Raw genomic sequence first — 22783 nt, 5'->3', positions numbered from 1 at the left:
CTGAGGCACATTATGCATTACTATGTGAACTGCTAACAAAAAGAGGGTGGACAAATGAACACAAATTGTGTTTTAGCCTCATTAAGTCCCCAACTAAAATGTAAATTTAGTAGTAACACCACAATGCTATAGCGGTACCCATGTAATGCTCCAAGTTCATGAAATTTGCTGAATACATTGTTAGTAACAGAAAAAGTTAATACCACTCTTGTGCTCTGTCATTTCCTCATTCTTTCCTGGTTATGTGTGAAGCTCCCACCTGATTAATATTGGACCATTTCCCAGTGCACTATAGAAGCCATTCACAAGTTTCTGTTGCCAGACAATACAATTGTGGTACTTAAGGTACATCATAGTTTGCATAAACAGGGAATCATGGCAGTGAGTTCAGTTTTTCCTGTCTAGCTACATCGGTTTGCATGCATTCAGATGCACACAGTACTTGGAAAGTGGCAGTGAGGTGCATTGTCTGCTTCACTATGGAAAGGTGGTCCAAAGTACAATTGGCTGATTATTTCTGGACATCAAGTACTGGCAGTGTTGGTCAGTTAGCTCTTTTTAAATTTTTTAAGTTTCCTTTCTTGATTGTTGATTTGGTCTATTTGAATTGCTGGACTTGGAACATTTGGAAAGCAGTGTAAATGCTATCACTTCATTGGTGAATAAATTCTAAATAAAACAGCAAGATCTGCTAGTGAGATATAGGCAAATTAATGGCAACACTGATTTAAACTTTACATATGGACAACATAGCTCCTGCCAGACCCATTTGTTCCACACAGATAAACATTTTGGATTATTCCAGGACATGTAATTTAGTGCACATAAAGTTAATGATGGGGAGTAAACATCAATGGACTGCAAATCCAGAAATGCGTCCATATAAATAATAACAAAGTGTAAAGCTGGATGAACACAGCAGGCCAAGCAGCATCTCAGAATTCCCACCACATCCCAAAACCAGCCCAGTTTGTCCCCTCCCCACAATGCATCACACAACCAGCCCAGTTCGTCCCCTCCCCCCACTGCATCCCAAAACCAGCCCAGTTTGTCCCCTCCCCACACTGCATCACACAACCAGCCCAATTCGTCCCCTCCCCCCACTGCATCCCAAAACCAGCCTAGCCTGTCTCCACCTCCCTAACTTGTTCTTCCTCTCATCCATCCCTTCCTCCCACCCCAAGCCGCACCCCCATCTACCTACTAACCTCATCCCACCTCCTTGATCTGTCCGTCTTCCCTGGACTGACCTATCCCCTCCCTACCTACTCTTTCCTCTCCACCTATCTTCTTTTCTCTCCATCTTCAGTCCGCCTCCCCCCTCTCCCTATTTGTTCTAGAACCCTCACCCCATCCCCCTCTCTGATGAAGGGTCTAGGCCCGAAACGTCAGCTTTTGTGCTCCTGAGATGCTGCTTGGCCTGCTGTATTCATCCAGCTTCGCACTTTGTTATCTTGGATTCTCCAGCATCTGCAGTTCACATTATCACTGATCCATATGAATGATATTGCTTTTCTTGTTGTAATTGTCTGTGTTAGCAATTTTAATGATATGGCTACTCTGTGTCATGCATGCCTAATCTGTATCTTGAATTGATTAGTAATGCAGCCAGTTGATGTTTCTTAGGCAATTAAGCCTTGGTATGTGTGGTGTTTGGTTTCTTTGTGGGAGAGAACTGGTATTATATAAATTGATTTCAATGCAAAGGGACAGCACAGTGAATTCAATTCTGATGAGTACCATTGCTTATGCTATTTATACTTTTTTAAATGCTTCTATACAGTTAGGATGCTGCAGGTGTCAACTTCTTTTGGCATTATTATTTAGGATAATTTTCTAAGAAATGTGCAATAATTAAGTTGTTGTAGTACTGTACAAATTTGTTTCTCCATTCATTCACAGGCACCCTCACTCCTGAGGTTATAGGAGGCCTCATGCAGATGCATTCTGGATGAATTTGTAAGCATTCTTTGTATTCTCACGAGAATCTGAAAATGCATAAGGAAAGGTCATCATAGAATAGTACATTGCATAAGAAGCCATTTAGTTCAATTAATCTACGCTGGGGGTAACAAAAATTCAGTTACCCCCATTCTTTCTTAAAGCCAGTAATTTTTACTCCCTCACGTTTTTACCCAATCCTTTATTGGAAGCTTCTACTGAATCTGTTTCCACAATGTTATCAGACAGCGTATTCAAAATCTTACTTTTTGTTCCGTTGAAAATAAAAAGTCCTCAAGCTTCCTTGGTTTCTTTATCAATCACTTTACAATCACTCTAGTTATCAACCTTTCAGCCTTTAGGATCATGGGTAGAACACTCATGGCCTCTGAACAACATGGACAATGGTGAGTCAGTTAGTCAAACATAGCAAAAACAGAAAAGTGAGATTCTCAACAGAGAGAAAGAAGTCTGAATTTCCACCCAAAGTTTTAATCTTGGGATGAGAATCTAGCTAGTGAGTACTCTATTTCTGCGCATTATCAGTTCGCTATTTTCTAGTCTCTTCTCATTTATATGCAATTTGCTATTTGGCGGCAACTCCTGGCATGAAAGTCTAAGCAGATGTCCAGTGGCTGAAACTCACTGACCTCTCATCCAGGCATCCACATTAGCTAGGATTCCCCAACAACTCAGGGCATGTTCCATGGGCAGCTGACTGCGTCCACTTTCCATCTATGGACCTTGGCATCAAAGCACCAGACTCTCCTCATCATCAGGATATGTTTGGAGTGCACTTTGAACACAGTTCAACATTTCAATACTACACTGTAGTTCACTAAAATGGCACAGTGACTCGGTCATTAACACTGTTGCCTCACAGCACCAGGGGCTCGGGTTCCATCCCACCCTTGGGTGACTGTCTGCGTAGAGTTTGCACATGTCTGTGTGGGTTTCTACCAGGTGCTCTGGTTTCCCTCCAAAGTTCAGAGGTGTGCAGGTTAGGTGGGTTGCCCATAGAGTCCAGGGATAAACAGGCTAGGTGGATTAGCCATGGGAAATGTAGGGTGACTGTGATAGGATAGTGGGTACATCTGGCAGGGATGCTCTTCAGAGGGCTAGCGTGGACACAATGGGCCAAGTATCCTGCTTCCTCACTGTTGGGATTTTATGAACACCTTATATTATAATGCTGCTGCTAGGCCATTTTCCATGCAGGGACAGGCACCCATTTCATGCCTCAAATGAAGGTGTACTTCAGGACTGTTAGCTTGCCTTCTTAATGCTCCCTTACTTTGCACCTATTTGGATGCTCACAGCTTCTCTGCCTTCCCATGCCTTGCCTGTAAGCACAGACAGATAGCCAGGCAGGTTATTGGAAGCAATGAACAGTCAAGAGGGGCTATGGCCAGTCAGGGAGCTGGTCCTTTGTCATCAGGAAAAGTGATCGGATGTCCCAAGTGATTGAGTATGAAGCACAGAGGACACGAAAGGTTGGTAGTTTGGAGAATCTTGTGGATGAAAGCATTCAGGCAAAATGCTGCATGCAATACTGAGCATGGTAGGCCATGAAATTTCATGGAAGGTGGATACAATGGCAATAGTTACAGTGAGTCTGTTATAGCATGTGTAAGGTGGTGGCTCTTATCCTTGAAGAGTGCACTTTGTCTTTAACCTTCATGCAGCATTAATTCTCCACACTGTATACAGATATAGATATATGTACTGATATAGAAACATAGAGAACCAACAGGAGTAGGCAATTCATACAATCTAGCCTGTTCCACCATTCAATATAATAATATCTGATCATTCAACTCAGTGCCCTAATCATGTTTTCAACTACACCCTTTGATCTCTTTAGCCCTAAGAGCCATACCTCACCCCTTCTTGAAAACATCAATGTTTTGGCTTCAACCAATTTTGTGGCAGAGAATTCCGGTCTAGGAAAATCTTTTCTGCATTTACCATGTCTAGTTCTGTTAGAATTTTATAGGTTTCTAGGAGATTCCACCCTCATTCTTATAAACTCCAGTGAATATAATCCAAAGGGGTCAGTCTCTTGTCATACATCAGTCCTGGAACTCTCTCCTGATTGGCATTATCGGTCAACCACAGCAGGAGGACTGCAGTGGTTCAAGAAGGCAGCTCACCACCACCTTCTCAAGAGCAAGGAGGGACGGGCAATAAATGCTGGCCAGCAAGCGACACCCACATCCCACAGATGTATTAAAAAAGTCTTGTTATCCCAGGAATCAGTTTGGTAAACCTTCATTGCACTCCCTCATAGCCAGAACATCCATCCCCAGATAAGGAGATCAAAAAGTGTACATGATATTCAGGTCAAAGACCTTGCACAATTGCAGCCAGACAACCCTGTTCCTGCCTTGAAACCCTTTCGCTATGAATACATACTTTCAGTTACCAATGCACAAAGACACCTCCCCATTCCCCAATGTATCACTATTCACACAATAACTTGCCTTCCTGTTTTTGCTATGAAAATGATAACCTCACACTTATCCACATTAGACTTCAACTGCCATGCATTTGCCCACATACTCAACTTGTCTAAATCATTGTGAAGTATCTCAGCATCCACTTCACGGTTCAACCTCTCACCTAGTTTTGTCAACTGCAAAGTTAGAGATACATTTAGTTCCCTCATCTAAATAATTAATATGGAGTGGCTATTTCAGACCAGGCTGCCAGCGTACAGTCAGAGTTTAATTATGATATCCACAGTATGATTGTCACAAGGACCCAATAACTGCAAGTATTTCACCACTACTGAGTGGTGCATAGTCAATGAGGTGAGCTCCAGAGAACTGCATGGGATAACTTCTTCAAGCTCGCAGAGAGAATCCTTCCATGAAACCCATGGACTTTGACACTTGGTACTTTGGTAAAATTCAGCTGAATCTAAACCCTTCAAGAATATAAAGATCTCCAGCAAATTTAGTGCAGAGGAGAACCAACTCGTTTCTCCAGTCTATTGAAGTAACTGTGATCTCTAATTAGCAAATCCCTTTTTTACTTCACCACAGCCTTCACATAATTCCTAAGGCATGGTCTTTCGATGGAACACATTATTCAACTGAAGCTGAACAAGTAATTTAGAATGATTTAACACAACCTTCTGCTTTTGGTACTCTTTGCCTATATTTATAAATGCCTTGTTAATTGTGTTGTTTGACTATTCTGTCACCTTCAAAATTTTGTCCAATTTACAAAAACTGCAGAAAGCTAATAAAGTAGAGAAATTGCAAGGCTGAAATTAAAAAAAGGAGGGAAGGAAAATCTAATGTATTTATAAAACATCTTTGGGTTTTCACTGTTTTACTTGCCAATATCTTCCAGGCTTTCTCTTTGCCTTCCTTGTCTCCTTTCTAATTTCAAAACATGTCTTAATGGTCTGTTGGTCCATGTGCTTTTTTCTGTCTTACATCTCTTTCTAATTGGAATGTTCATAATTTCAAAGCACAGTGTGATACCATTCAAAACCATTTCCCCCCCCCCCCCCCCCCAAAGTTAGATAGGTAAATAAGTGATTAAGAAGGCATTTGGGATCTGTTGCTTTATTAGCTGAAACTCAAAGTAGAAGAGGAGAAAGGCTATGTAGAATCTATATGAAAAAGCAATTAAGCCACAACTAGAACATTACATACAGTTCAAGTCACCACATTATAGGAAGGAGGCAATCTCACTAGAAAAGATGCAGATCATTTATGGGAATGTTGCCAGGAATGGAGAATGGTCAATGGTGGGATCTTGAATTCAGTGCTTGAAAGGATGGATCATCATAAAGCATTCATTATAATAAAAAATACTTTGATATGCATGGAAGTGGGGGAGTTGATCATGTAGTGGTATTGTCACCAAAACCGTAGTCCAGGGAACTGGGCAATATGGTGGAAGCCCAAGTTTAAATTCCCTCATAGCAAATAGTGGAAATTAACTTGTAAACATAAATGTTTAATAATAATTTTGAAATAATAAAAACCCAATCAAGTTCATAAATACCCGTTAGGAAGCAAAAACTGTCAGCCTTACCTAGTCTGGCCTATATGTAACACCAGACTCACAGCATTGTGGTTGACTCTTACCTGCCCTCTGAAATGGCTTAGCAAACTACTCCATTGTATCAACCACTAAAAGGTCTCAAAAAGAATGAACCTGGAAGGGCCACCCAGCATCGTCCTATGTACTAGAAACTCAGCAGCAGGCTGAGCCCTGTCAAACTTGCAAATTCCTCTTTACCAAAACTTGGGGGCTACTGCTAAAATCATGTGGGCTGTCAAGTAACGTAGTCAGGATGTACTCACATCCACCTAATCATACCTTACACAAAACTGCCCAGGCAACACAATGCCCATTCCTGGGGTATGTTCTTATCCCAGTAGGATGGTCCCAGCAGTGGTGTTGGCACCGCAGTGTACATTTGGGAGTTGTCCTGGCAGTTCTCAACATTGACTTTGGTCCCAAGTATGAGATTACGTAAAGGCAAAGAACTCTCCTACTGACTACTATGTATGGCCCCTCCTGGACTAATGAATCAGTACTGCTCCACATTGAACACCATTAGGAGGAAACACGGAGGGTATCAAGTGCACAGAATGTACTCTGGATGGGGGACTTCAACGACTGACTGAGCTAGTTGAGTCCTAAAGGCATTGCTGCTAGATTGGCTCTGCATCGGTTGTAAGAAAACCAACAAGATAGGTACTTGACCACATCCACACCAATCTGCTTGCCATTGTATCAATAAGAATGGCTACCACACCAAACGTTTGGAAAAGACGTCCCACCTTAATGTTGAAGATACACTCCATTGTGTTATGTGGCACTATCCTTAAACAGAACTAGCAACTCAATGCTCTGCATTAATGATCTACAGAGGGCAATCAGCAGCAGCAGAACTGTACTCCAAGACTGAGTGAAACATCATGGCGTCCTTTCCATAATAATGATCAAGGCAAGGAATCAACACTATTCAATTAAGAGCAAAGGAGGGAATGACAAGAGCAGCACCAGGTGGACCTAAAAATGAAGTGCTAACCTGGTGAGGTTACTTAGCCAGATTGCTCAAGGCCTGAACAGCTAGGCTCGAAACCAGGCTACCTTTGAACAGCCCGGCCCAAAGGGATTTTCAGAACAAGAGCAAAGTATCCACACAGGATAAAGGCACGTTAAGGGCAAGTTCAGAACTGTGCTTAGAAACAAGACTGGTGAGTAATGGAGTATGGTCAGCAGACTTGCTGAAGGCCCAGTTTTTGCTATGACCCTGTATGACACATTGGGCATCCTTTGGCTGCCGTGGACTTGACCTGGAAGATCAGTTGGCTGACATACATAACATTCTGGAAAGACACAGCAGGGATCGACAAGGAATTAATGGTGGCCCTTCCCTCAGCAAAGAAGCGATCTGACCCAACAGCAGTGCCCCGACCACCCGGGGAAAGAAAGATGATGACTACATGCAAACCCAATCTTCACCAAGTCCATGACAGCCAACTACACAGCCTGGCCAGGTTTAACTGCACAGGTAATAACTGGTCCTAGTACTTTAGATAAAAATTGCATCAAAGTTTTAACGTTGCAATTGGTAGAGTAATTGATGTAAGATTTGGGAGTTTTATTGCAAGGAGCAGGGTGTTAGATAATATTGAGCTAAATGTCTTCATGTCTTTAGTGTATTTTGTTCATAAAATTGCATTGAATTGCAAGTCAACTCTGATCCTTCTTTCTTACAAGTGTAGCAATCAATCAAAAAGAGTTTCTGTAGAAATTGTGTTCAAAGCATAGTTACAAAACAGCACTAATTAAGCGTTAAACTGCATCAAATGACAGACAATTTGGTGATTCCAGAACCAGATCAGATTTAAGCCTTGCAATCTTGCCACATCCAGCTGTGACTGGTGATGGTCACTGAAGGAGGAGGAGAGTCTGCAAAATCTACCCATCTTCAATAGCAGAGGAGCCCAGCACAGCAGACCAGAAGATGAGACTGAAGCAGTCACAACAATCTTCAAGCAGACGGACGATTCACCTCAATGTCACAGATACCAGCCTTCAGCCAAATCAATTCACTGCACCTGGTATCAAGAAGTGGCTGGAGGCACTAAACACTGCAAAGGCTGCGTGTTCTGACATAATTCCTTCAACAGGTCTGCAGATGTGTGTGCCATACTTTGGCGTGCGCTTAAAGCTGTTCTAGTACAACCACAACACTCACGTCTCCTAGATTATGTGCAAAGTTTACCCAGTTATGTTCTATACTCAAAAAATCAAAAATTACTGCTCCATCAGTCTACACTTGGTAACCAGTAAAGGACTTTCAATCTAGCTATCATACAGCACTTGCTTTGCAATAACCAGCTCACTGATACTCCATTTGTTTTCTATTAAGTCTACTCAACTCCTGACCTCATTGCAGCCCGAGCTCAAATATGGACAAAAGTTTGAATGCTAGAGACAAGAGGAGAGTGATGCCCTTGACTTAAAGATGACATTTGACCATGTGTGATATCACAAAGCCTTAGTAAAACTGGGATGAATGGGAATCATGGAGAAACTGTCTATTTTTTGAGTCATACCTGGCCAAAAAGAAGATGGTTGTAGTTGGTGGAGGTCAGTCATCTTAGCTCCAAGTGTTCCTTGGCCCAACTATCTTCAGCTGTTTCATAAATGATCTACCTTCTATCAAAAGGTCAGACGTGGGATATTCATTGATGATCTGAACAATATCCAGCACAATTCCTCATTTACTGAAGCAGTCTATGTCCAAATGCATCAAGACCTGGACAATATCCAGGCAAGGGATAACAAATGGCAAGTAGCATTTATGTCACACAAGTGCCAGGTGATAACCACCTCCAATGTGAGAATCTAACCACTCCCCATTGACATTCAATGAAATTATCACTGTTGAAATCCCCAATACTGTTTCATCATGCTGAGGTGACCATCAACTCAAAAATGAACAGGACCAGTCATATGTTGTAGCGACAAGAACATGTCAGAGAATAGGAATCCTGTGGTTATAATCATTTATATCTTGACAACCCAAGGCAGAAGTCATGATTGCAATGGAATACTTCTGATTTCCCTGGATTAATGCAGGTACAATAATACTCAAGGCAATCCAGGGCAAAACAGCCCACTTGATTGGCACCTGATCAACAAGCATGCACTCCCTTCACGACGGATGCTCAGTAGCAGATGCATTGCAGAAATTTACCAAGATTCCTTCAACAGCACCATCCAAACCTACAGTCACTACCATCTCGAAGGACAAGGGTAGCAGATACATGAGATAACCGCCATTTTCAGGTTTCTCTCCAAGTCATCTCATCATGAGTTGGAAATACATCACTGTTCCTTCAGGGCCACCGGTTCAAAAGCCTAGAACTCCCATTCTAATGGATAGCGTGATCCACAGCAAATGAATTGGAGTGATTGAAGAAGATGGCTCGCCACCACAGTCTCAAGAGCAATTAGCGATCAGCATTTTCCCTGATTTTCTTTCTGGCTGCACACGTCTCTGAGATGCACATGTGGCAGTCAATACCGTGATCGCCGGAGCTTCGGAGAGGCAGTGTGCCTGCACAGCCAGGCAGCTTAGAGGGCGCTCTGCAAGGAATGGACAATAACTGCTGATCCAGCCGGTGGAACTCAAATCCCATTAAAAGATGTTTAAAAAGTGCTGAAATCTACAAGGGCACAGACCAAAATCTGGAAAGTTGGATTGCTGTTGGCACAGATACAACGGGCCGAACTGCCTCATCGGTAACCGTTCGATGTATCTACAGAGGAGACTCATTATTAAAGACATTGTCAGACTGATGAGCTAGTGGCTTATAAAGCAGAAAAAAGGGCAGGGGTCGGGTGGGTACAGTGCTAGCTACTCAGACTGGCAAAAGATAGAAAATACTATCCCAGGGGAGACCTTTGTTTTCGGTTTTAATTAAACATTTCAGGCTCTCCAGTCAGACACACTGCTGTATTGTTAAATTCTTGAACATCTCTGAAGGAGAGATTTAGTTAATACTTCAATACGCTGCGGGGCCGGTGAATATCTTACAAAAGGGCAGAACTCGCTGAAAATGTAAAATGCCCCATTTAAAATGTGAGGGTTTCTGGAAGCAGAGTGGGCTGCCGAATGGTCTCCCTGGGTTCCGACCCTTTCCTCCGTGTTATTCGCCAGTTTTCCTTCCTTCACCTTTTGTTTTGGTGCCTATTCAAGTCACTCTCTTTGTCTTAATTTAAAGAAAAGTCTCAATGAAAACATACTCGGAAGTCAGCTTTTCAACTATCTTCCAGCCAGCAAACAGGTCCCGGTGTGTGTCTGTGTGAACGGGAAGGTGTGATGAGAAACTGGTTTTTTGGTGTGGGGTGGGGTGGGGGGAGGTGCTGGACATGTTGCGTGTAGTGTCCCTCCCTCCGCCCCCGCCCCTCGCGGACCTGGAGGCAGAATTGGAAAAAGTCCGAGGCACTTGGAGTTAGGGAGAGTTCCGCGGATCGAGCCTCGCCCATTGCGGGAGAGTGCACACACTGTCCAGGCTCTCTCTCACACCCCGCTTCAACCTTCATTAACTCTATCCCTCCTTTCTCTCTGTTCGTGGTAAGCTGGAGCTTTCTACCCCTGTGAAGAGAGGGCGTTTCGGTCACAATGTTCCACTTAAGGATTTTAACTGTTTTAGGTGAGTTTCTCTCTTTATTCTCCCTCAAAACGTTCAGATGGTGTACGGCAAAGTCGGTTCTTTCGGGAAAACATTCAAGAGATTGAGCAGAAAAGAAGTCATTGTATGCGGCTGGGAGCAATTAACTTTTTTGTTCTTGCGAAACGCGAATTTCCTCAGAGAAATGCTTTAAAATGTATTGTCTGCCAAATTCGCAGGTTTTATTTGTAGGGAAAGTGCCCATCAGTTAAAGTGATGAGTTTCTCCTGTTGTGAGTGCTAACACTTTCAAACGATTATTATTGCAAGATATAGTGGTTATTTGTTATAAGTTCCGCACATTGTCGATTAATTAGTGCGGAGATTTGTTCAAATATAGCAAGAACTGAATCCATTCAAGGGATTTCCCCCTATCAGTTGTCTGATTCCAAGATAATTTTAACGATAAACTTTTTTTTACAAAGTTATAATTTACTGAGAGAGTTCAATAAAATTTGCATACGGAAAAAAACGGTATAAACTGTAACTTGGATCGACCTATTCTGCAGCCCCCACCCTCCAGAGTTCTTGAGTAATAGAACTAGCTTTTAAAGTTAAATTTTAATGACATCTCTGTTTGATACTGTTGTTGGCGTACCTTTTAACAGATCTCTCAGACTTCAGTGTTTCACAGACCTTTAGAATTTTTAAAGAGCCGTTTTAAAAGCAGCCACATCTAGAATCTGCAGTTCCTATTATCTCTGTGATTCCCAGTGCTCCTAAATGAGAGGAATGAGATAATCAACTAACCATAGCAGATGTTTCTCACAAACCAGCATACCAGTGCTGTGGAGCAACCAAGTTCCCTCAATCCCTCAATTTCATTTCAATATTGAAAAGCTTACCTGAATTTGGAACTTCAGAAAAAGGCACATTTAGCCCATAAGACATAGGAGTGGAAGTAAGGCCATTCAGCCCATTGAGTCCACTCCCATTTAAATCATGGCTGATGGGCATTTCAACTCCACTTCCCTGCACTCTCCCCATAGCCCGTGATTCCTTGTGTGAATGTTTGGTTGACTGGATGGCAGTATGGAAGGAAGCCAGCAATATCTCTGATTAAGACAGGTATCAAAATACATTCATTCTAATGTATCCATCTGAGTCGATCTATTGATCGCTATACTTTTGCAGTCAAGTGTTTTAACATATTATGCAGTCTTCATGAGAATATAGAACAAATCTTAAACAATGCATTAGGGAAAATAATCTAGTACAGTGTGTCTTATTTTAGATTTGTGTATTCAAATGCTTTGAACTGGATATTTACCTGAAGGTGGGAATTACAGGGAATTTTGGACATTTTGACAGAGATGTACTAGCCTGAATGGCTTTATTCTGAGCAGTATGATCCTGTGGTAGCGGTAGACATCTTTCCACCTATTATGTGCTGTAACCTGACATGCTTTTTGTCTTTCAGTCACACTTTGGCACTGTGCTATTGCACAGGGGCCAGAGTTCAGCTATGGATGTGCTGAGGGAAGTTGTTACCCAGCCACGGGAGACCTGTTGATTGGGCGAGCAGATAGACTATCTGCTACATCCACCTGTGGTTTGCATAAGCCTGAGCCCTTCTGCATTGTCAGCCACCTTCAGGTATGATATGCTTGAGTGTGGTTGTGAGAATTTGAAAATCAAGCCTTATATGTAACACAAATATAGTGGTGTACTGGAGCCAGGCTTTTGCCTACAGATTAAATGACCAGCTGCTCTGTTAATAGCTTGGTCTTTAGCTTGTTCATGTAGCACAGGTGCTAACATGGTAGGACTGGGATACAGCAAATGTCACCTTGATGGGAACTACTAGGCTATTTCCACTGCACAATCACTTGAAAGAAAACTGCTTTGTAATGTTTTCTGTGTCCGATCATGTGGAAAGTACTCTAATTGTACTGTGGATCAAATTGCATTGATCAAAAAGACCTATGCATGCAGCTGAAAATGCAGTTTTAAGATGGTTTTATGCTGAGATTAACACTGGTGCCATCGCCTATGGAAGTGTGGATCTTGTGCAAAGCAAATGCAAAACTGACACTCTGCAATAATTTGTTCAGTTCTTAATGCCTAGCTTGTAAAATGTGGCTGAAAACTATATGCAGAATGATATCCCTGAAAATGCCAGATTGAATAGAAATGCCTAGCTTTAGGTGGTCATTATACTGATACTTTCAATACTTGCCCGAAAAGAACTTGTCTCCAGTTGATCTGTTATTTGCTGGTATTAAAGTGATATTGCTGCTGTAGTTGAGACTGCTTATGGCAGCGGCTCACAGGTATTTCATAAATATTAAAGATCAATAGAAATCACTGAAAAATAATTATATCTGCATTTCTCATGTATTAATGCTTGTCAACAAGGGACTTCATTTTCGTGGATATATATGGCAATATCTTCACTTAGAAACGCTCTTTCTATTCAGTTACTTTTGTGCAGTACTGAAGGTGTGATGGATGATTTCAGGTGTCACCTTTTGACTGTAACAATAAGTCAAAGTCCGCCTTGCTGCTCAAGTGAATGTGCACAATCCCATAGAATTATCCATAGTGCAAGTGGATCTTACATACTAAATTAAAACCAGGATCTTCGTAAAGGTTATGGATTGTAGGGAAAATTGACCAAGGAAGTGGCGTGGAACTTAAGTACAAGAAAGCATTTGAGCAGACTATCGTCAGAAAAAGGAGAGGTTATGAGGCAGAGCTGTATTTGTTTAGCAGTAAAGTGTATGTAGAAAGAAAGAAAAGTTTTTTGTGTAGAAAGGGATATAATGGCACTCCAGTTTGAAGAAGCAGGGAAGCCAAGTAAGACAATGTGCAAGGAGTTAAACCATAAATCCTTGAGTGGTATAGTTAAGCTCGAAGTCGAAGTAGCTTGCTCATAACAAATCATCATCCGTGAAGAAGACAGTTCTTCTCAGGATTGGACACATTTCTAAGGCACTCGGTCTTCATATAGTGGCTCTTTAGTTTCAGTTGCAGTACAAGAGCTTTTTTCCTCTACGTTTATATGTCCTCACATTACTTGAGACCATAAGACATAGGAGTGGAAGTAAGGCCATTCGGCCTATTGAGTCCACTCCACCATTTAAATCACGGCTGATGGGCATTTCCACTTCCCTGCACTCTCCCCGTAGCCCTTGACTCCTTGTGAGATCAAGAATTTATCGATCTCGGCCTTCAAGGCATTTAACATCCCAACCTCCGCTGCACTCCGTGGCAATGAATTCCACAGGCCCACCACTCTCTGGCTAAAGAAATGTCTCCTCATTTCCGTTTTAAATTTAACCCCTCTAATTCTAAGGCTGTGCCCACGGGTCCTAGTCTCCCCGCCTAACGGTAACATCTTCCCAGCGTCCACCCTTTCTATGCCATATGTTATCTTGTACGTATCTATTAGATCTCCCCTCAACCTTCTGAACTCTAATGAGTACAATCCCAGGATCCTTAGCTGTTCATCATACATTAAACCTACCATTCCAGGGATCATCCGTGTGAGTCTCCGCTGGACACGCTCCAGGGCTAGTATGTCCTTCCTGAGGTATGGGGCCCAAAATTGGACAGTGTTCTAAATGGGACCTAACTAGAGCTTTATAAAATCTCATCATTGAAGCACATCACTGCTTTTAATATTCCAACCCTCTCGCGATAAACGACAACATTACATTTGCTTTCTTAATCACGGACTCTACCTGCAAGTTAACTTTGAGAATCCTGGACCAACACTCCCAGATCCCTTTGTACTTCTGCTTTACAAATTTTCTCACCGTTTAGAAAATAGTCCTTGCCTGCGTTCTTTTTTCCAAAGTGCAAAACCTTGCATTTGCTCACATTGAATTTCATCAGCCATTTCCTGGACTACTCCAAAACTGTCTAAATCTTTCTGCAGCCTCCCACTTCCTCAGTACTACCTGCCTGTCCGCCTATCTTCGTATCATTGGCAAACTTCACCAGAATGCCCCCAGTCCCTTCATCCAGATCGTTAGTATATAAAGTGAACAGCTACGGCCCCAACACTTAACCCCGCGGGACACCTTTCATCACTGGTTGCCATTCCAAAAAAGAGCCTTTTATCCCAACTCTCTGCCTTCTGTCAGACAGCCAATCCTCAATCCAAGCCAGTAGCTCACCTTGAACACCATGGGCCCTCGCCTTGCTCAGCAGCCTCCCGTGAGGCACCTTATCAAAGGCCTTTTGGAAGTCTAGATAGATAACATCCACTGGGTTTCCCTGGTATAACGTACTTGTTACCGCTTCAAAGAATTCTAACAGTCTAACAATTCTAAGTGCAGTCAATGGTGGATTTCAATCTCCTTGCTAACTGTACTTTGATATGTATAACCTAATTAACTCGAATCGATTGAACCGTTTCCCCACAAAAGCATTGGTCTTCAAATTTTCTGCAAAATTAAAGCCATAAGTTCTTATAATCAAGTGTCCTAGCACCCTTAATTACAAGCAGGTCTGCGCATTACATGGTTGAGCTACTTCAAGTTTCACAACATCTTCCTACAGCAGGGAGACCAGAATAGAAGTGTTCCAGTAGTAGCCTAACCAATGTCCTGTACAGCTGCAACATGACCTCCCAAATCCTATACGCAATACACTGACCAATAAAGTCAAGTATACCAAATGCCGCTGCCTTCAATATCATATCTACCTGCAACGCCACTTTCAAGGAACTAAAAACCTGCACACTTCCCAGGACCTTGCCTTTAAGTGTATAAATGCTACCCTGATTTGTCTTTTCAAAATACAGCACTCACATTTATTTAAATTTAAATGCATCTGCTACTCCTCAGCCCACCGGCCCATCTGATCAAGGTCCCATTGTACTCTGAGGTAACCTTTGTGGCTGTCCAGTGCACCATCGATTTTGGTATCATCCGCAAACTTACTTACCATAACTCTAATGTTCGCATCCAGACCATTTAGCTAAATGACAAAAAGCAGTGGACCCAGCACCAATCCTTGTGGCACATTGCTGGTTGCAAGTACCTAATCTGAAAATCAACTCTCTTCCATCACAGTCTGTCTCCTACCTTCAAGCTTGTTCTGTATCCAAGGAGTTGATCAGTATGAAGGTGAAACTGAATATATCTTTCTACATCAGTCAGTCAACTTCAGTAACTAAGCTAGAAAAACTCTCGATCTGGCAGCATCTATGAAGAGAGAAACAGAGTTAACATTTAGTTCAATGAGCTTTCTTCACAGCACCACAAAAATGTGGGTCTGCAGTTCTTTCATCACATTCGGAGCATAGGCTCCAAAGAAGACAGTACGACTCTGCATACTAATGAATCATGTCTCTTCCATGGAAAGGTTATCAACTTGAAACTCCAGCTCTCTTCCTCTCTCTGCAATTACTGCTGAATATTTGAAACATTTCAGTATTCTTTTCAGCATTAAGCAAACCTAATTCATGTAAACTTGACTCATTATTTGCACCTTCAAGTTTCAAACTTCAGTTTCGACATCTTGTAGGAACGCATTAAACTGATCCAGTTTCTTTGAGCTTAAAAAAATTTGTTTCTCCTCTTCGAGTTAAAGCAGTAACAAGCTTTTAGTGACATGGAATATATAAGCTTCTCTTAAAACTTCTCTTGCAACTGTGTTGTAAAGCTTTACTTTCAGTAAGTCCAATCAATTGGAGTACGATAGCTGCTTTAATCTGAAATCACTGTGTTTAGAAGCAATCAGAACTCCTGTTTTATTTGTCTGCTTTAAGTGAGATCTCGTTAAATTTGGATAGTGCGGTTTTTTTCTCTTTGTTCAAGAAACTATGTAAATAATGATGCCCTGAAGAAATGATTATACTTAATTCTTACTGACAGCTGTAACCTGGTCATAGGTGTTCCATGGCTGTCAATGTATTAAGCATCACATGTAGATTTCTAGTCAACATAGCTGAAAGTTATTTGAATTCTCTGTCTGCTATATGCTTTCTTGCACAGGCAAATTTGTTTCAAATTTTAAATTTGCTGGAACTGGGCTGACCGATCTTTTATCCCCGACACCATCGGGACAGATTACCTGAAGGTGCTGGGTGTGTGGTTTGGAGGGGCTGGGGCATGTGCCAAAACCTGGGAGGAGTGTATCACCCAAGATGAGTCAGAAACTGGGCAGATGGGAGCACTGTAGGTAAAAACCTAATCATCAGGTGAGAGATGCTCTGTATGTGGGGCAGGTCTGGCCTATTCCCCAAACCTGCGCTGCTGCAGTCACTGAGCCATCTTTTATTTCATTTGGAGGTTAAAGCTGGACCATGTCTGAAGGGACACTGTGTAAAGCGCTGGAGTGAGGAAGAATGTACCCAACACCACTGTTAATCTGATGGCCACATTCATGTGTGGCTGCATCAAGCAGTGCATAGACTCTTGTTACACAAACACACGTGTCGCTATGCACTAAGGCTTTACCTGTCCTCGTTATTCCAAAGGATGGGACTGGCCTTGTTTGCTGCAGCACGGTCCAAGTAGTTAAGACAATCCTGAATCACCTGTCCCTCATGGAGAAGTTTGTAAAGGAGACCTTGACCATAAGTCCATCAGGCAATGATTAGCACGTAGTGTTCTCGAGACCCTAAGAGAAAAGGAGAGAGTGGATCCTACCATGGGTTCCCTGAGTAGACTGCCTAAGCCATTTGGCAGAATACTTAAGCACCAAGATATCACTTATTTTGTGGGGAGAAGGGCACTCGACTTGAGATCCTTCATGAATGCTTGGACTCTCTGTGCTACCACACACTGCCTTCGAGACTGGGTTGAGACTGTTGCTCATCTCCTGCTGGAATGAGCCTATGCAAAGGAAGTCTGGAGAGTGATGCGGTGGTTTTTGTTGAGGTTTGTCCTGAGCAGTCACATGACGTGGGATTCTGTGCTCTGAGGTTTGTTCCCCAGGATGCGCACCAAGACAAAAATCAACTGTATTTTCCTGCTGGAAAATAATCAACTGGGCAGAAAACGCCCTTTAGTCTGCCCAAACTTGCCAGTCTTCCCGTTGAAAGAGTTGATCCCAATCGAGTGTTGCAGACTGGCACGTTCCAAGGTCCAGGACTACATGCTGAGGGCGCACTAAAGCTTGAGGCAGCTGCTGCCTAAGCGTAGAGGGGAAAGTGCACTGTCTAAAGTCCCTCTGCCAAAATATAGTGGGGATCCATTCAATTATCAAACACCTCCCAGCAGCTCAGATATATGTAAATAGTTCCTAGAGCCTAGTATAGTTAAGAAATAACTTTGTATAAGTTGTATCTACCAAGAAAGTCAGACACCAATGTTTGTCGTCTTCTTTTGTACACAAAAACTGTGTTGATCTGAACTGCTTTAGTAACTCTCAGTACGAAACGATTTCCTTTCTTATGAATAAAGTATATTTTGGCAAAAATAAAGATACTGTAAGCATTTGAATTGCATGACAGCATAGAAGTATTTTGGCATTTCACACTTTATTTATAATTACTTTCTAGGCAGTAATTTTGATTAAATATTATGAACACAAGCCAGGTGGGGTGCATAATAGGCAGCTGATCCACAACTACCCAAAGTGAACCCTGAGTAAAATTGAATTTTACCCCTTGGATAGATTTTAAACTGCATGGTATGTGATTTGTTGGGAAGTCAGTAATAGTTTGCAGATGGATAAATTGGCTTCCATGTTTTTGATTTTTAATTGTAGTGATTCCAAAGTTATCAAAGGCATGGACAAATGCCTAAGAGTAATTTATGATTTCAAAGTGCTTTCATTTTGTTTTAAAAAGATGTCGGATGAATTTTTTTTTGTTCACAAACGAGATGTAAGAGTAGTAAGTTTGAAAGCAAGGTGTCATGTTACTTGCATCTGATATCATAAAAGAATGATACATGATTCTACTTCTTTATGAATACTTTATCATGAAGTAATCACCAGAAGTTTGTTTTAAGACATTTTTCCTATGCTGATATGAGATTGTGACATAATACAGTGTTAAGGACTGTTATTCTATAATTCTACACAATTTATGCCTGGTGTACAAACTGCGAAGTGTAGCCTTTTTTTTTACTATACATCAGTTGCAGATCTCCTATCATAACAAAGATGCTTTGAAAGGTAGGAAAGAGTCATGTTTAGCAGAATATTTTAGTATACTTTCTGTCATGTTAAATATAGCTGTGTGTGTACTCCTGTGTTTTTTGCTGACCTGTTCTTGACTAAGAACTTCTGAACTAGGGTCGTTGGGCCCAAAATGTTAACTGTTTTTTCTCCACAGATGCTGCTAAACTTTTGCTGAGTTTTCTCAGCAAAGTCTGTTTTTGTTTTTGATTTCCAGCATCGGCAGTTCTATGGATGTTTACCCCTTTGGTTCTGAAACCATCACCTTCAGATTTTACAGCTGCCTCATTTCTGGCTCCTTTTCCCTAATTTTGATTATTTTGGAATTCCCTGCTGTTATCATTTTTCCTCTTTTCCTTCTTGTCTCTCTCTTGTTCTGCATGTACGTCTCGCTCACTCGCTCTTTTTGTTTCTTCGCCTCTGCCTACTTCATGGTTGAATGTCTAACAAGATCAGACGTATATTTCCCCACTCCATGGTTGAACGAGTGTAAAATAATACTTGTTATCCCTGCTGTCACTCTAATTGATCTTCTATTTCACCATTAACTATAACTGAGACTTGCCTTGATCAGTGAGACTCCGCATCATAATTGATTCATCTGTCCACATTAAGAGCATTGAGAGTTTTTTCCTTTACAAAGGGCAAGATAAATTTGGCACTGTGTGTATTCCATATAAAATATGAACAAAACATGTTTACTATATGTATTGGATTTTGTTCATTCGGTTTCATCCAATTTTACATCGTATTCAGTAAGAAGAAACTACAAAGCATACTAAATATTCAGTTTCTTTTTCACAGGAAGAAAAAAAATGTTTTTCATGTGATTCACGTGAGTCTTTTGCTGAAAATCCAAAAAGTCATAGGATTGAGAATGTTGTCACGACATTTGCTCACAATCGATTAAACACCTGGTGGCAATCTGAAAATGGTGAGTGATATGAAAATATAAATATAACAAACATCATAAAACAAGCTGTGTTTAGTGTCCGAATCTTATTGGATAATGCAAACCAACAAAAACTTGCAGTTGTACAATACTTTTGAAGCATAATTAGCACTAACCTAGAACTTTGAATGGAGTAAGTTTGAGAGTAAATGGCTTCTAGTATGTTACTAAGCAAACAGACCTGCTTTAGAAGTTATAACTCTCCACAGGATAGACAATATAAGTGCACAAGGCTGCTTTCATTAATTTTACTCTTTCTGGATTTGGAGAGGGAGAAGTACAAATCGGTCAGAGTATCCAGTCAACAGCTCTGTTAGGTAACCTCACTGCCGGGAAATATTGATAGAGACAGACATCCACTGGGTTATGATATCCCTCCAGATGCCAACAATAAAATTTTATCCTCTGTTGATTTTAGGGGATTCATGGTTATAATTAACTAATACAGTCAGTTGCTTTTATAGCAGTTTCCTGATAGTTTATTGAGAAACAACAGTTTAGAAATGGTACATTAATTAGGCAAAGGAAGGAAATAGACAACCTGTGATGGATGAGAATGCTTTACCAATCCAGGAGCTTTTCTGCAGAATGGAGGAGTAAAGGCATTGCACTCCTACACCCCTAAGGTCCTGTGTCTTTTGAGATGATCTTGGAAACAAAAGTCCTTGTTCTTCCCATGGACTGATGTCGGGGAGCTTCCTGTTTTCCCCCTAAGGAGGTGGCCTGATTTGTTTCCCAAGACCAGCTTATCCTTGTCTTCTGTTCCTATTAATATTCCTCATTTTGGGGATGGCCATCAGTGCTGTGTTAATCATCATCAGTAGCGTAGAACAGCCAATCATGGGTCAGATGACAATTGTCCCCTTCCCCACCTCTATTTGAAGGTTAGTCTTCATTACTTCTAAGACCAGAACCACCTTATTTTCAATATACTACATTTGGTAATAGAGTGAGGTGGCAGATGAGCCCAGACCTGATGATTTGTACGTTCTCTCCTCTATTTTCATTTGGAGATGTGTTTACATTTGGAGAAGGCTAGTTACTAATATCTAACAGATGAGTTCATACGGAATGCTGAGTTAACAGTGGTTTAAGGAGGTCCCCAGTTCTCAAAACCACCTAGAACTTGCACTACCACTTGGTGGAAGTGATACAGGGCTTTTATGGTTATAAAACAATATCTGCATTATGTAAGGAGAAGTTTAAAAAAAACAAAGAAAATTGAGAGGAAAATGTCTTTCAAAAAATCATAAATTTGAAAAATGTTGACATAACAGGAGAACTCTTTTGTAATGAAGGGAGCTTTAACCAGCATCCAAGACTCTAGATGTTTGTGTTCACCGAGTTGGAAGGTTTGATAACTCTGCGAGCCCACTACCATCTACAAACAGCACCCAAGCTACAAACCTTCACTCAAACCCTGAATCCAAGACTCTAGTCCAATGTATATGTTGACACCTGGAAGGACTTGATCCTTCAAAAAAAATTTGCCAAAGCAAAACATGAGGTCCTTATAGTTTAAATTTTGGTAATTAATTTTTGTTTACGCAGTAAACTAGTGTTGATGGTAGGAAGCAGTAATGATTAGCTATTGAAAATTAATTTGACCCAGTGTTTTCAAAATGGCCAGAATATTCTAAAATGTAAATCTAAATGGCTGGAGTCAGATTTCTCAGGAAGTAACTTGTTGACCCATGTTACTCATTTGAGTAACTTAGATGTTCATTGTTGGTTTCTGTAACATGGATTTTTACAAGAGAGTCTAGATGAATTGTGTCTAGTTTTCAGGCCAGTAAATAGTTTCCAGTTTTCAAAAAACATGTCATAGCATAGTATTGTGAGCCTCCATATGTGTTGCCTCTAGTGTCATTGTTATTTTACATATGCAATCTTCGTTAGTTGTTATGGCTTATCTGTTCATGGACTAACCAGTTCCACAGGTCAGGTTTATCTACTGTGTTACCAAGAGGACTGGGCAGCGCAGCGGCTCAGTGGTTAGCACTGCTGTCTCACAGCACCAGGGACCTGGGTTCAGTTTCACCCTCGAGCGCTTGTCTGTGTGGAGTTTGCACATTTCTGCCAGGTGCTCTGGTTTTCTCCCATAGTCCACAGATGTGCAGGTCAGATTGATTGACCATGCTAAGTTGCCCAAGGTGTCCAGCAGTGTGTAAGTTAGGAGGATTAGGCATGGGAAATGCAGGGTTCTAGGTAAAGAGTAGGAGGATGAGTCTGGGTATGCTCTTCAGATGGGTGGTGTGGATTGGTTAGGCTGAATGGCCTGTTTCCACACTGTAGGGATGCTATGATTCCGTGATTGGAAGATAGCTGTGGATATGGAAGACCATCCAGGCCACCTAAGCTTATCTACCCAGCAAAATCTTCCCACAGCTTCTCCTTTCTGCTCTGGAATAAATCTTTTTGATTGGTTTGAGCCAAAGATGTCAGATTGTAATTACGGTATTCATCCCATTAGGTCCATTTTGTTAATGATGACATCATGGCTGATCTGATAATCCTCGAATTGCCTTTCCTGCTTTATACCCAGAAATCTTTAATTCCCTTACCAATTGGAAGTCCGTCACTCTCAGCCTGGAATATAATTAACAAAAAGCCTTCACACCCCTCTGCAGTAAAGATTTCCACAGATTCACCTCCCTCAGAAATAAAGGCCAACAGCTCATTTGTGTTCCCTACTGCACACTGAATTTTGCTACCTTTGTGACTTGCACAATGGAATTGCCAAAGCTTTGTGTAATTTACTGATGTTTAAATAATATTCACCTCTTCTATTCATCTTGTGTATAAAATACATATTGTCACATTTTCCACATTATATTCCATCTACCAAATTTTTGCCCACTCCCTTCATCTGTATCCCTCTGGAAACTCCTTATGACATCCTCCATAGAGTCATAGAGCTGTACAGAATGGAAATAGACCCTTCGGTCCACCTTGTTCATGCTGACCCATATCTCTCTCAACCCTTCCTATTTGTACATCCATCCAGATGTCTTTTAAATGTTGTCATTGTACCACGCTCCACCACTTTCTCTGGCAGCTCCTTCCATACATGTTCCACTGCAGTGTGA

At 41.4% G+C, this 22783-nt stretch overlaps 1 protein-coding gene across 1 annotated transcript in view; it reads left to right on the top strand.

Moving 5' to 3' along the window:
• Positions 1–10305: 10305 nt before the first annotated feature.
• Positions 10306–22783, top strand: part of lamb1a (laminin, beta 1a) — an 86265-nt gene continuing 73787 nt past the window's right edge. The window contains exons 1-3 of the mRNA XM_048554036.2: positions 10306–10643; positions 12081–12256; positions 19547–19676. Of these exons, the coding sequence (XP_048409993.2) occupies positions 10613–10643; positions 12081–12256; positions 19547–19676 (337 nt within the window). The 5' untranslated portion in view covers positions 10306–10612. The remainder of the gene's footprint in view (positions 10644–12080; positions 12257–19546; positions 19677–22783) is intronic.

The sequence above is a fragment of the Stegostoma tigrinum genome, chromosome 25 (genome assembly GCF_030684315.1).
Source record: "Stegostoma tigrinum isolate sSteTig4 chromosome 25, sSteTig4.hap1, whole genome shotgun sequence".
NCBI lineage: Eukaryota > Metazoa > Chordata > Chondrichthyes > Orectolobiformes > Stegostomatidae > Stegostoma > Stegostoma tigrinum.
The sequence above is the reverse complement of the archived record's forward strand: the minus strand, read 5'-3'. Positions and strand labels throughout refer to the sequence as shown.